This window comes from Scomber scombrus, chromosome 8 (assembly GCF_963691925.1).
Source record: "Scomber scombrus chromosome 8, fScoSco1.1, whole genome shotgun sequence".
Lineage (NCBI taxonomy): Eukaryota > Metazoa > Chordata > Actinopteri > Scombriformes > Scombridae > Scomber > Scomber scombrus.
In genome coordinates this window covers 10,568,335-10,584,005 of record NC_084977.1, presented here as the reverse complement: position 1 = coordinate 10,584,005, position 15,671 = coordinate 10,568,335, and the positions used below count along the sequence as shown (strand labels likewise).

At 40.3% G+C, this 15,671-nt stretch overlaps 1 protein-coding gene across 2 annotated transcripts; it reads left to right on the top strand.

The window, feature by feature from the left end:
* The first annotated feature begins 965 nt into the window (after positions 1-965).
* Positions 966-14,402, top strand: uap1 (UDP-N-acetylglucosamine pyrophosphorylase 1). 2 transcript variants are annotated; one of them, XM_062423744.1, is made up of 11 exons: positions 966-1,060; positions 2,104-2,418; positions 3,764-3,968; positions 4,632-4,807; positions 4,890-5,062; positions 9,248-9,441; positions 9,611-9,751; positions 12,017-12,205; positions 12,484-12,525; positions 13,561-13,627; positions 13,736-14,402. In XM_062423744.1, the coding sequence occupies exons 2-11, from the start codon at positions 2,136-2,138 to the stop codon at positions 13,826-13,828; spliced, it is 1,563 nt and encodes a 520-aa protein (XP_062279728.1). In that variant the 5' UTR covers positions 966-1,060; positions 2,104-2,135; the 3' UTR covers positions 13,829-14,402. The 2 variants fall into 2 exon arrangements, with proteins under 2 accessions (XP_062279728.1, XP_062279729.1); XM_062423745.1 differs by lacking the exon at positions 12,484-12,525.
* The last annotated feature ends 1,269 nt before the right edge of the window (positions 14,403-15,671 follow it).

Genomic DNA, 15,671 nt, shown 5'->3' with positions numbered 1-15,671 from the left:
AAGAGGAATATCTCAGTGTTGGTTGGTTAAGTTTGAGCAAAATGTTCCTGAAATGGTTAATATAAGAGAGTGGACAACAAAACCCCCAGATGGCATCAATCACCAGGAAAAAGTATCAAGCTGTGGCCCTATTTGTATCACTACAACACCAACCAGAAAATCATCCATCAGTGAGCTAGAAGAACTATAAGATAAGGTGAGTGCCCACACACATACAAGCATTTTTATTCAACATGTCATATTATCCAAGTCACAATGTTGGAAGTGGACAATTGATTTGTGGTGTTTAATGTCTGGGGAGGGTCATGTGCTGGTGGAGTTGTAGGTCTATATAACATATTAATAATAGTAATACTTTGCATGAGTACTTTGCTACCAATATTTATGTACGTTTACTTTTTTTTTTTTTTTAAATCCACTCTCCACTCAAAAATATGTTTTTTCTTGTTGGATGTTTGAGCTTCACTGCTCAGAATTATGCAAGTGTAGAGTTTGACTAAAAGCTTGTTTTCACATAACTGCTTAAAGTGTAAAGTTTCTCTGTGCTCACTGAAAATCAAATTTTATCGGGCCTACGAGCGTGACATCAGATAGTCTAATTTACACAGATGTAATGTGGCAACGTGAACCCTTCAGTGCACAAAAACACTGCGGTAAGAAAAAACATATGATACATTGTTCCAATTAGAGTATTTTTTTTATATGCCTTAAAACATGTATGAAGGGAATCTTTAAGAAACGCCAGAGTTTTACTTTGAATGGAACATTTATTTTCATTGACAGTGAGTTTCTCTGACACTTAGTTTTCCAGATATTTCCATAACAGTACGTGGACAGCTACAATCCCTTCCGTCACTTCGTCTTCTTAAATTTACGAGCAGTACTTGAAGGCAGCATGCGTGCCGGCCCCGCGCACACACACAGGAGATCCGCCAGTGCCACGTTAAGCGTGACGTTACAGGAGGCGTAGTCCGGCTGAGATGCTTAGTAGCCAGTACGTTGAACCTCTCCCAGCCAGTGGCATTTACAACCTTATAGCCGTCCGGAGTACCTGCAAGCGGTGAGAGTTTATTATTTCATTCATGTATGTGTTAAGTTTTCACTGAGAGAGCTGTTTCTTCCACGGTTAGCCGGTTAGCTGCCAGCACTGCTGCTATTGTAGACAGCGGCTAACCCCAGTGATTGATAAATGTCATGTTAGCTTGACTTAGTAGTAGACACTCTTATAGCGAACAGTTTAGTTCATTTACAGTTAAGTGTTAAATTATGCTTTGCTGGCTCCTTGCAAATTTTACTCTGCTACGAGTTAAGTGAGGCACCCCAGTTGTGTGCTGGTGAGGGGAGTAGCTTTAACTTGTCAAAACACCCTCAAGCTTTAAAGTTTAAAAGAGACTTTAATCTGTGAAGCGACACTCTCCCACACTTCAGCCTATTTTTAGAATTGGTTGTAAAACTTTAAAGGTTTGTCTTTTAAATGAGACCCGATTTATGACTGGCTACATTGTTTTCCTGGTTGTGCAAAAATGGTTAAGTCTGAATTATATCGCGATTATTATGTCTGACATCTTAGAGTTGAATTAAGTAAATGGGCGTATGTTGCTGTCACCTTCAGCATCTTATACAAATGCAAGTAATGTGATGATTTCCTGGATCAACAGCCTGCTTTTCGTGGGTGTTGGTTCAAAGAGAGTAATTAAACATTTCTGTACTTCCTTGAATGAGCTGTTTACCTGTTGTTCCAGTTCAAGGTATAAATGTAAATACCTAGGTTGTGAATTCACTCCCTAGAATAACTTTACCACCTAAGAAACTTCTGACTACCAAACTGTAAACTTGATCTCCCCACGCTACAGCCTGGTCCCATTATGATTTGCCTATACACACATAAAGTCTAAATATTTGAATCATCCTAAAAATAATTCTGTGTGTGTGTGTGTGTAATTGTAGAATGTAAACTCTGCTTGATGTTTTGACAAACCTCACAAATTTCCAGAACTATTGCTGAGCACCTGACCTCAGCGTGCTTGTGTGTAACTATAGCCCTGCTCAGTAGTAACCAACCGTTCAATTTCTCATCTCTCTTTTTGTGAATTTGTGTTTCAGTGTGGCAAAGTTCATACACAGCATCGTTGATCATGGACCCAAAAGCCAGCGGACTCACCCAGAGGTTAGCTGATGCCAGCCAGTCTCACCTCCTGCAGTTCTGGAAGGAGCTGAGCCCGGAGGAGCAGGTCGACTTGACCCGTGACCTGCAAGGGATGGACTTTCAAGAAATCAATGGATTCTTCAAGAATGCCATGGAGACATCCGGCAGCAGCAAACATGAAAAGATGGATGCCCGCATGGGGCCGGTGCCCCGGGAGGTGCTGGGGAGTGTGACGAGGGACAGGGAGTGTCTGAAAGACTGGGAACTAGCAGGTAAGCTAAAAAACAACATCTCAGCCACCAAAAAGTATCTTCATACAGTTACTGCCTGAATCGTGACATTCACACCTTATTTGTATAATATGCTATCAGGAAAAACGAGGAATCATCTTTAGTTGTATGTGGTTTTAATGGATTTATTACTGTGTCATACAGTAGGAGAGAGCATGTGCGTAATTATCAGTTGTTAAACAAGACTTGCCAAGTTACTGCAGGGAAACTGGAACCTAGAAATAAGGTCTTGTTATCCAACTTTCAAATATGTAGGAGGGAGAGAGAGAGAGAGAGAGAGAGAGAGAGAGAGAGAGAGAGAGAGAGAGAGAGAGAGAGAGAGAGAGAGAGAGAGAGAGAGAGAGAGAGAGAGAGAGAGAGAGAGAGAGAGAGAGAGAGAGAGAGAGAGAGAGAGAGAGAGAGAGAGAGAGAGAGAGAGAGAAAATTTCCTGGTATCAGATTGGGTTACCCATAGTAACCCAGATGCAGTGATATTGACATGGGACAGTGGGGGTCCTCAAACATGTGTTATTGATATTTTCAGTTGTACTTCCACACAAAAGAAGCCATTATGATAAAACACAATACTGTATTGAGAAGTCCTAGTTGAGCAGCATCAGGAACTCCCTGTTTCTGTGTGGTTGTGTAAACTCCCAAACTACTCCCAGCCCTAGCTTATTGTCTAGATTTGACATATGAGTAAGTCAGCTTGTGTTCATTATGCTTTGCGCAATCCCCCTTTGCAGTGGAGGTCTTACCACTTAGTGAGTCTGTGGAGCTTTTTCCTGGGGGAAGGTGACAATGGAGGTGGGCAGCAGAGAACATCTGGTTTTGATTTGGGCCTGACGTAAATTGTGTTGCTTTTTGACCCTCATGAGGTCATTCTGATCTGTCAGGCAGGACCAAAACTGTGTGGGTGTGGGTGTGGGGTTTGGGAGGGTAGTCAAAGTCTAACAGGCCCGCCCTGTCTCATATGAACCTTGTCTTTTGGCACTTGCAGAAGAAAGAGCATTGCATATCAAGTCACGTAGCCGCAGTTTATGTAAGATAAACCAATCAACCACAATAAAGGCAGTCAGAGAGTTTTATTTCGGGGCTAATTTATGATGTCGCATTGCCAAAGTCCTGTAGGATAAGGCGTGAAACATTGGGTGATTGCTTATTAAACTTTATTATTAAATGTTATCATAAAAATTCTCTTGATTAGATATTGTGAGAATATATGGAAATCATGCACCGTCATATCTATAGATGTGTTTCACTATCTTAAACTTTATTGTACTAAACAATCTAATCTTAATGCTACTATCAATGATAATTCAGTCTGTTATGCTCTGTGCCCCTTCAGGTCTGGACTGTATCTCTCAGAGTAAAGTGGCAGCCTTACTGCTGGCTGGAGGCCAGGGAACCAGACTGGGGGTCTCTTACCCCAAAGGCATGTACGATGTGGGGCTGCCGTCCCACAAAACCCTCTTTCAGATTCAGGCTGAACGCATCTTGAAGCTGCAACAGCTGGCGGAGCAAAAGCACAAAATCAAGTGCTGTATTCCCTGGTAAGGCATGTTGTGCTTTGGGCACTGAGGCATTTTAGTTAATGCCTGTCGGGTGAAGCGCTTATTTTATGTGAAAAATAAACAGATCTAAGCTACTAAATACCTTCTCTCTATGTTTAATGAGAAGTACTGTATAACCAGTTGCCCCAGTTGTGCTTGTGTGATGATTAAATGGGTCAAAACACTGTCAGCATCAAAGGAAACTCAATCAAGGAAGTTGTGTTCCTGGAAAAAGATTAGAGTTCCCCGTGGAGCAGATCTAAGGGCATTTTGAAAATTTTAAAGATGAGGTAGATACCAGGAAGGCAGTGAAGTGCAAAGTCTTTATACCCATAACACGGCAGTAAGGATATTTAACACTTACTGGAGATTATGTCAGAAATGGTTTAATGGCATACTCTTCAGCAGGTCTGATTCTGTCAGGAACCTGTTACACTTTTATTGTTATATTATTATTCATAGTCATATTCAAGTCATATTCTTTTATACCTCTCAGGCGTGGGTGTTTTCAGCTTTTGTAAGACTTCTGTTAAGCATACTAAATACACTGTTCTCTCACCTGTTTTGCACATGTATTTATTTTATGCTACTGATTTTAGAAAAAGGAGAGGAAAACAAACCATACAGAAATCATTGACCGAGTTCCTTCTGTGTTGCCTTCAGGTACATCATGACCAGCGGCAGGACAATGGAGTCCACCAAGGAGTTCTTCTCGCAACGTAACTATTTTGGCTTGGACAAGAACAACATCATCTTCTTCACGCAGGGGATGCTACCAGCCATGGACTACAGCGGCAAGATCATCCTGGAGAACAAAGGGAAACTTTCCATGGCTCCTGGTAATTTGTGTGTTTTGGCTCCACGTGTAGTGTTGTTTAGTATGTTAGTTACTTGTTTAAAATAAGTGTGTCTGTGTTTCAGATGGGAACGGGGGTCTTTACAGAGCCTTGGGGAACCAGGGCATCATCGATGACATGGAGCAGAGGGGGATTGGGTACATCCATGTATATTGTGTAGATAACATCCTGGTCAAAGTGGCCGACCCCTCCTTTGTTGGTTTCTGCGTACAGAAGGGAGCGGACTGTGGAGCTAAGGTTTGTCACACCCCTTACTCTTTCTGTCTATTCTTTGTCCCTTTCTTACCAGCTTCAAGATCTTTGCTCCACCTTTTTAAAGATAATTATCTGAAACAGCATTATCATACATTCTGATTTTTCTAAGTCTACATAATGCAATACTCTCATGTCCATATGCAAGTTTAAAAATGAATTGGTTGCCGTGATAATTCTTCCTCACCATACTGGTCCTGAAGTGATTCACTCATAGTGTGTGCTTGACCTTATGTTGAACTGTAGATTTTGTCCTCCATCTCCTGCATTATAGTTACACTAGGATGGTATCACTTGATTGCCAATACTGATAGGAGGATCATTAAAGTGACAAATAACTACATGCTGAAGACATCAGGTCAGTTAAATACAGTTACAAATGATCTTACAGTCTGATATTTGGTTATATTTTACCTGTCTTTTTTTGTATTAGATGCCAAATTTGGAGTAAAAATGACAGAAGGTTGAGACAGAGGTTCAATTTATTCATACTATGTTCTTATGAGTTTATGGATTACAGTGCTCCTGTCCAGCCATATCAACAAAGTAAACTTTAGATAAAACACCATAAAACTATATCTCATAATAAAAATCCTAAATAAACTTCCTCACAGAGTTCTGGTTGTAAAGTCGAATGTCCTGTAGAATAAAAACTTGTGGTCTTGTGCCACTTGGTTCAGTAAGACACTCCACACTGTCTACGTGATCACATGACATGTCACTAAAGACTACTCCCAGACTCCAGCAGGTTTATTATATTCCTGCAATAAAAGTGTTTTACATGATGATTCCTCACTTTTGTGCTCCCATGACACTGATTATCATAGTCAGTTTTGAACAGATCAGGAAGTAATAATAAAATTGCATGGATGACTTATACACAGTGTAATTATAATGGACGTTGCCACCATGATGTCACCAGTTGGCTTGTGGACTCGCCATCTTGTTTTTTTGCAGTCAGAAGTGATGAGAGGTGACCATATTTGAATGAGTGTGCAAGGTCCAAGTACAGCACCTCACGCAATGCTGTGGTAGCAACGTTCCATTTACAAGACAGCCACACCCTAAAGCATACTTTGCTTTATCATGTATTTTACATCATGCTGTACTGAAGAAGACGAAGAATGAACTCATTAGGAAACAGTTTACTAATGGTAATAACTCAAATGAGAAGTAGGGCAATTTTCTCATAGGCTTCTATATGAACAGTTATACTTTTTGAAGTCAGCAGAGTCTCCCCCTGCTGGCCATTAGATAGAATGCAGTTTTAAGAGACTAAGGAATTGGCTTCACTTTTCAGATCCAGGGAAACCTGCTTAGGATGAATCCACGAAAAGATAGTCTCCTATCAAATAGAGCAAATAAATATCGTCATTACTTATTCAAATTAATTGATGTGTGTATCAAGTGCGTCAGAACATGGGAAGTGAACAAACTATACCGTCAGTGTGCCTGAATGAAGACTGAAATGTAATCCAGCCTGACCATCCTGACCTTTTTAATTCCAGTAGGTCATAAAGGGTGACGGGTGTTGACTCAAATATTTTGGCTGTTTGCTGTTCATGTATTAAATGGTGTGGCCAGTTTGCTGTCATAGTATGGCAACTGTCATTCTTCAGTAGCTGCACCTTCTTTAACCCACCAGCGGGTGGAGATACAGGCCACTTGGTTTCATCTTGTAGTCGTTTTGAGCAATAAATTCATTACAGCTTTCTAGGAAATTCCAGGGTTTGGCACAGAATGTCTCATGTCTTCATCATCTCAGATAACATGAATGTGATGCGCAGATGCCACTTTTTCATAAACAGCTACTTTGGACGGAAAAAGTATTTTCATGGTACACTAGTTGAATTGGAAACCTTTTTTTTCCATGATCAAATGCAATGTCTTCACGATACATTTGTAGATCTTTTAGTTTTTTACTCTCAATCCTCTCGTAGTGTACATCAGTACAGCCAACAAACATGGAATAGTTGGGATCCTCTTCACGGGACAGGTCCATCAGGTTGTGATTTAAAGGAAAGAAGATCCACATGCTAGTCTAGTCAGTTTTGTCCATTGTCATAGTGGATTGTCTTCTCTCTTACATATTTACTGAACTACTCAAGCAGGAGAACGCACACAACACACAATGGCATCCTTGGCTCAACCCCAAAAGCCAAAATAGAAACAAGGAAATGAAAAAAAAGATGAAACAAAGATAAAAAATGTCATTTGCATTACAGCAATCGTTCTGTCTTACAACATGTGCAAAACAGTTTATTGGTTAAAACAGTTCAATAGAAGTTCTGTGTGTAACTGTTTGGTGTTGTTCTTGGTCTCCTTGAATGCTGAAAGCTGCCCTGTTGAGTTGTCTTGTAAATAAACAAAGTTGTGTTGACATTGAGTGTTACTCACCAAAACACACCGTGTGTATCCTAGAGGGCTGGGGAAAGCTTCAGCTTTCAGAGGACTTTAAAGCCTGTGTTATTTACATCCATGTTTACTGGCTTACAGTCCTCTTCATCCCAGCCTTTGCTGGCACGATTCTGTGTTTCCTGGCACATTACAGACATTTGTAGATCATTGAAATATTGCATTCTCCTGTGCATGCACAAGACAAACAAAAAATGAACCCACTTATAAATGATCTGTATCAACAAGGCAGTCAGAACAGTTTATTTTCTGATGGGTGATCAGGGAGCCTGTGCAGCGCGTTTAGGATCTGAAGGGAATAACATGTATATTTGTGTGTTGTACCATCACATTGAGGCTCTTAGCTGTTGAAACTTGTGAAAGAAGTGGCTGGGAGGTAATATGTAACTTTCCACATCTTACCCAGATTCAGCACAGACTTGGGCATCAGTGTGAGTAGAAATAAGAGAAACAGTGAGTCAATAATGCCAAAAAATAAATGCATTGGTTGAAGTTGTAAGTGACTTGGTGGTTGGCTGGTACAGCATATTGCTACCAGCATATGGCTGTTGATATCAGTTTGGTCTGCTGTTGTAAAAGTTGTTGGAGTAGCAAGAAAAAAAAAAGTGTTTTTTTCATCTTATTAATCAAATGAATAATGGTGCATCTTAAAATGTCTAAACATGTTGACATCTTAGACACTTGGGGAAGAAGATATAATTAATCAATGTGTGACTTTAATACAGCTTCCATGATTTCCTGATTAGGTTTTTAAAAAATGTTCAGTGGCATGGTCATTTCATCAAATACCATTTATTGTAATCTCTGTTCACATCACAGTTTGCTTCTACAAAAACATGATCTTGTGTGTGATTCTTAAGAAAGAGTTTTTAAGAATCACACACAAGATCATGTTTTTGTTAGATATGTACTTCTCTCTGAGATACTTGACTTAATGTGCTCGTTTAGGACCATGTCACCAACTCGGACTAACTAGGTACACAACATCTCTGCAATATTTGAAATAAATGTTCTCATGCCGTGTATATTTTCCAGCTAACACAGACTAATGTGAAATATTTAACTGTGTGGAACTGAAGATCATCCAGACCCCACTCCTGTTTGACATTACGAGTTGTGCGGTGGGGAAGAAATGGAAGGATCGGATCAGAGCAGAGTCCCACCCTCCCGATCATAAATTACTAACCTCCACTACAATTCATGTGGCTTCACCAACCCACCACCCCTCACCCCACCCTGTTCACCAACCCCCTCATCAGGACTCCACTCTGTCATTAGCAACCAACAAATGGGGAGAGGGATTTTTTTTTTCATTCAGTGCAGACTTGCTGCCTGTATAAAATGAAATATACTCAAAAATCGAATCCTTTCCTAGCTGTTTTTGAGTCCAAATTTAATTCAACTTTTGTCCTAAATGTATAGCAAGTTACTGCTTAGCATGCGCATATGTGCTGTAGATTTTTAATGTGCTTTCTGCCAAACTAGCTTTTTTGTCACATTGTTGGTGGTTTCTTTGCAATGGCTGCATTTTTCATCTCTGCTGCTAATGCAACTCTGCAAAAGACAGACAATATAATATAAAGACTATTAGGAAAACTTTATGTATCGTTTTACAGTTTTTCTTTAGACACATAAGGAGCTAGTTAGGGGTTAATGATCTATTACTAAAGTGTACCACAGTTTGGGAGTCGGTATTGATGCCATTCAGTGTCATACTTTTTGAAATTATAACGAGTCTTATGTCATTGTTTCCAGGTGGTGGAGAAAACCAATTCAACAGAGGCAGTGGGCGTGGTCTGCAAGGTGGATGGACTTTATCAGGTGGTTGAGTACAGTGAGATCACCCTGGCAACTGCTGAGAAGCGCAGCAATGACGGCCGACTGATGTTCAACGCAGGAAACGTAGCCAATCACTTCTTCAGCTTTTCCTTCCTCAAAGACATTGTGCAGTAAGACAAATGCACATTTTTTAATCGTACATTTTGTTCTCTTGTCTGTCAACATTTATTCATTTGTTTTTTCAGTGGTTGTGGTTGTCTTTGGCGAGAAGAGAGCTCAGTGTCATTATACAGTAAATGTAAAGTATGTGTTTTTTTTTCTCCTCTGTTTATCTTTAAGGAAGTATGAGCCAAAGCTGCAGCACCATGTGGCCCAGAAGAAGATCCCATTTGTGAATGCAGAGGGTCAACTAATCAAACCGGATAAACCAAATGGGATTAAAATGGAAAAATTCGTCTTTGACATCTTTCAGTTTGCCAAGTGAGTTTTTTCTATGTTACAGCATCAGTAATTGACATTTTAGCTCCAACCAGAATGTGTATGCAAGTGAATTTGAGCACAATGAGTATCTTATGTTCTGTTTCAGTAGCGACTGGATTGCATATATGGTTCTGGCTTGACTGGTCTTGATCTGTCCTTCCATGCATAAACCAACCTCTTTTTCCAGTCCCCAAATCCTCTCCGCCCCAGTCATGCCATTGCTCCAAGGTCTGGTCCAGCAGACCAGGCCTGCCAAGCTCTCTGCAGGAGGATGAAGGTTTATGAGCTATTCCTTCATTTCACCTCCACCAGTGTTACATGACATCAGCTCTGAGTCATGCCACTGCTAATAGAACTTTACATCTAATGAAAGGATTCCTGTAATGATTGACCAATGGAAAAACACAGCAGACATGGCCAGCTTCCTACGAGGTTTATTCACTGTATTTGTAAGAAAAAGGGATGAGAAATACGTTTTGCTGTTGCTGAAGAGATGGATTACAGTTGTGCCCGGACTGGCAGCTCTAGCAGAATCCAGATGGGTTGACTCACTTTGCAGCCGAAGGACCCTGTACTTTCAGGAAGTCCTACTTTTCTGTCTTTGGTTTATGCTCTCATACTCTGTTGTGTCAGCACACATACTATATGTTCTGTATCCCAAATAGGCATTGCTTGTTTGAGTACTGTGTCAATAGTGCATATTTCATTTGCATCCACTTTGCAATTAATCATTTTTGATTGTTTGTTTTGTAACAGAGCACTTGATCTGCTAAGTCTGGATTCACACAACAAATGATATGACAGCCTGTGCGTGCACATTTAGACAGTGTGTTGACTTCATTTCTGCAGCCCATTACCGTAATAACTGACCGAATTTTTCTGGTAAGCTGTTAAATGCGCTTTTTTGTGCCAGCTGGAAGCTACAACTAGTTTTTTTTTTTTTTTTAACATTTATTTGTGCAGGGCAGCTTAACTGGGAACAATGCTCTTTTTTTTTTCTTTTTTTTTTTTAGGAACGCCCGATTCACACTCACACAGTTGCACACAACAACACCTGGAAGCTGCCCAGTACAACCACTGTTTCATCTGTGGTCATCTCTTTAAACAGATATCTACATATGAATGCAGAATCTTCTACAGTCAAATCAAGTCAAATTTATTTATAAAGCACATTTAAAAACAACAGTGGACCATAGTGCTGTACAATCAAAATGGTAAAAGCTTTAAAACAACACAATAAAAAGACAAAGACCAATTTACAGGAACATGCTTTGGTTGCATGTAGGTAAACAGTCTGTGTGGGCAGCAAGAAAGGTAGAACACATGGTCCGAAATGTCATCTGGACTTAAAACATCTACAAAAAATATTGGTGTTCATGTACTGTGTGGAAAAAATGTTTGTCTCCTTCAATTAAAGAAACAAATTGCTCTCAAACTCAGATTACACAATTGCCCTTGAAAAAATTACAGGAGTTGGCATTTCTCCCGGGCCTTTTCAAGTTTAATCAGACTGTAAACAATAACTGTCACATGGAAGAGGAAATCTTAGCCTGGATGTCTGGTGTAAACAGCAGTTACACCAGAAGAAATTGATGAACCAGAACCAGAGATATCATCTTTTTTCATTGCATGCATTTCTCTTCCTTGTTATTTGGTATCAAATCTGGTACCTACATTACCCACAATGCAGCTTGACTCAGTTTGACTGTACACATTTAGGTGTGATATGCAAGTAGCTGCTACCGTAGTCTTGAGCTGCCAGTCTTAGGCAGAGATGAGGAGCGGGCTACTGAGGTCTAGTAACTTCTTTTTTGTCATTTTCAAACTTGTAGTTTTCAAACCCAACTGACAAATAATCATATGATGCAGTTTATCAGGTTTTAGACAGCTTTTCATATATGAAGTAATAGTCCTCCAGACCTGTAAACAGACTTTAATGTGTATAATTAGTTGAGTTCCCCTTTAAAAGTTTAATGCCAACCATCTGTCCTGATTAGGACATTTACCAATCATTCGCCTATCCATTCATCTCTATGACATAATGAAGAAGGTGACTATTCATATATTTTCACATTTGTCTGAGGTGACAATTCATATATTTTCACATTTTGTCTGATCAGCAGTCTAAAAAAAACATACAAATGTTCAAAAACTCCTCATATTTGAGGGGGGGGGGGGGTGTTTGACATTTTTGCTTGATAAATCTACTAAACCGTTAATCAGTTATCATGTATGCTAACGTGATGCTGTATGTGTGTCCAACAGGATGTTCGTCGTGTACGAGGTGCTGAGGGAGGACGAGTTCTCCCCGCTGAAGAACGCCGACAGTCAGGATGCAAAGGACACGCCCACCACAGCCAGACACGCCCTCATGTCCCTCCACCACCGCTGGGTGCTTAACGCTGGGGGCCACTTCATTGATGAGAATGGCAGACGCGTGCCCTACATACCCAGGTGACCACAGCCAGCCCGCTTAAACACAAACAGCATCATGCAATGTCATGTCATGTCACTTCACAAGACACACACCGCATTTCATATGAACACAGAAACATCCTGGGTTCTTCATCCTCACTCCGACAATCTCCACACTTTGTGTACACAATGTATGCATTGGCTCCTTATTTGTTTCATTCATATTGTAGACATTTTATTTTTTTAGCCTCTCACACTCACTCTGCCATTCTCTCATGCTTGGTCTTGCTCCGGTGTGTCCCGTGCAATGTTTCCAGAGATGGACCAGCAGGCAGTGTCACAGATGATGGAAACAGAAAGTAATTATCCCCCTGCAGTTCTGAGTGCATGGTGATGGGGTTTTCGGTTTTTCTTTTTACTCTCGCTGAGAAGTGTTAACACTATAACATTACTCCTGATCTATCGCATCCCCTTTTCCTTCATCGACACTGAAAAGATTCATCTATAGGGACGAGAGCCAGTTGGCAGCGATTTTTCTGTCTCTGTAGTCAATTGCGATGAAGGAAATGATGAGGATCAGTTTAGACGACTGTAAATGCAGTCCTCTTAGCTTCCTGGTCAGATGATGTGTGACCTGTTGACAGATAATTTTCCCCTCAGATGGTTGCTACTAATACATATAATGTATTGCATGCTGAGTAATAGGCACCAGTCACACTTTCTGGCAAACAGTGACAACTCTGCAATAGATGATAAACCTGCTGATTTGTGTGTGAAATAGTTACAACAAATCCAGCAGTTCTGTACCGATCCAACGCTTGCTAGTTTGCCTTTCAGTTTACATTTATCTGCTTGTTTTTTAAAAGTTAATTAAATCAGCATGTGCTTCATTCATGATTCATAGCACCCATGAATGTTATTCAGGCTATTCAGCTTTTAAAGGGGTGTGCTTCTTCCTCAATCATCCAGCTTTTTTTTCATTCTCGATTGTTCACATGATACAGAAGCTACTCAGCAGAACACCTAATGTGTGATTAGTGATTGTTTTCTGTAATGATTATCTAGAAAATAAACTAGCTGAATGATGGCAATGTTGTGGAAAAATTCCTCCGGTTGTTTCAAAAGGACTGGGTGGAGATACGAACACATTACCTGTCATTCACCTGTTTTCTTCTAGAGGAAGTATTTTATGGGTCAAAGGACTAATCACTGGTCGTGTTTGGGAATGTTGTTGAAGCTCGAATTCTTTGAACTCTAATCACAAGCCGCAGTAGAAGAACACCTGTGTCAAGGATTTACAGCTGCTTCTCTCAGCTACCGTCCCTCAACCTTTCCATGAGACAATCGCTCATTCTGTTTCATTTTTTTCTTCTTCTGATCCTCTCCTAATTCAGCCTGAAGGATGGGACAGACCTACCAATCAAATGTGAGATCTCCCCACTTGTGTCCTATGGGGGAGAGGTAAGGAGACGTACTAAATGTGAACTGCAGATGTTGTTCTCTACTTGCACTCTATTTGTATACCCACTAATGTTGATTGTTGATGATGGTTTCCTATTGTTCTCTAAGGGTCTTGAAGAGTTGGTGAAGGGACGAGAGTTTCATCCAACACTGACGATTGATGAGAGTGGAGTCCACGAGCTGGTGAAAAACGGAGTTTAGAGAATGGAGGCGAAAGAGAGAGAGAAAGAGGGACAATCCACAGACCGAACCTCCTTTTGTCTCTCAGCGGTTGCAGGGAGAAACTGTGATGTCATCGCTGTGCAATAACAATGACATGTGCATGTGTTTATGAAAGAGGCTGAATGAACGTATCGTTTATGTTTTAAGTTTTCTTCGCTTTGTATGTTGATGCCATACTTCATATTTGTTTTGAAGAGCACTTGAACACAGCATGAAATGAAGGACAAGAACCCTGTTGTACTGACCGGCAGGTGCATCTATTTATTTTGCGTATGAGACTTATTTTTATATGTACTGATAGAAGCTATATAGGTGGAAATTACCATCTACTCATTTTACCTAGTGATTTTTATACAACATTGGTCTGAGATGAAATGATCAGAAAGATGTTTCTTGTAATCAAGGTACATGGTCTGGGCTGTGGGGGGTATTTATAATATCTACTTCTTTTCTCCTTGTAATCATTGAATATGAGATATTATTCAGCTTTAAGAGTTGTTATGATTTATATCATCTTTATTAAAGAAATTTCCTACTTGGAAGACCTGCTGAATGTGTTTCCTTTGTGTGTCTGTTTGATCACCTGTGCACAGCATCCCCAAAAAACAGCACAAGAAGGCAAAGACAAATAAATCTGCAGGGTGTGCTTTTTGCATTATAGCTCCTGGTGCCTTGAATCAGAGTTTCCAGCACATGGTTTATGTTTAAGATGGGCCAGAGCATGCAACGCCGCTGCAGCCATTCAGGAAATATTCTTTGTGGCTCCTCTCTGACTCACTTTCTGTCGTACTCTCCAGCTCCATAACTGCATTACGACTGCAGTGTGGTAGCAGAAAAACACCTACTTTAACGTCGTCTTGGACTGTATGCAGATTTTTGTACACATTTCCTATGCTATGCAAAATTATATGAAATCTGAGTATGAAGTTCTGTTACACAGACCCTCGCCTCAGTATCTGGAAATGTGCAAAGTCCTTAAATTGTAATAAGTTCCCCCCAGTAAGTGGAATCCACTTTGCTGCTGCTATAGCTTCTTTTACAGGCTGCTTTTTCACAGCTAGAAAGCAGAAAATCCTGAAGTTTTAATGTATTTTGTACATAGTACATAGTTTTCACCTAACTTTTAAATTGCTCTAGACTGGTCAAAAGGTTCAAGCTACATCAGCAGCAAAACACAGTGAATGACGTCAGTAGAAGACGACCTCTCTCTGACACTTGAGTCACACTTTTCATGCATCTGGTTTGATCATTATGGCTGTGACACATTGCAGAGTTAGTGCCACTGAGATTAATAAAAGAAAAAGTTACCTCTTAGGTATTTGTCGCACATTCAAAAATGAGTCTGGATCTATGATTTTATATTCAATGCTTTTGCAGCATTTAAACTTAAAACGCCTGCTTGATGTGATATATTGTCATGGTAACAAGCACTAAGTTTAAAGTCTTAAAATGAAAGATGACAGCCTACAGATTTAGAAGACAGCAGCACAAACGTTACCTTCAATTATAGTTGCTTCAGCCTCTAGCTGTCAAAAGAAAGGCTCTTTTCAGGAGGAAGAAAGCTTTCTGATTGAGCGTTGGATTCGGCCTTAATTGAAACCTTATGTATGGCATGTGGAATTCTGGGACTTTGGCACACTCCCAAGAATCCACAGAATGTGAGGTTTTTTTTTTCTTCTCCGCTCTCTCTCTCTCTCTCTCTCTCTCTCCCCCTCTCTCCCTCTCTCTTTCTCTCCTCTCCCTCTCTTTTTTTCCTATGCGCAGGGGTTTCTTACATCAGCCCAGTGAGTCCTTGTGAAGGCGACTGAGGGACAGAGAGCGA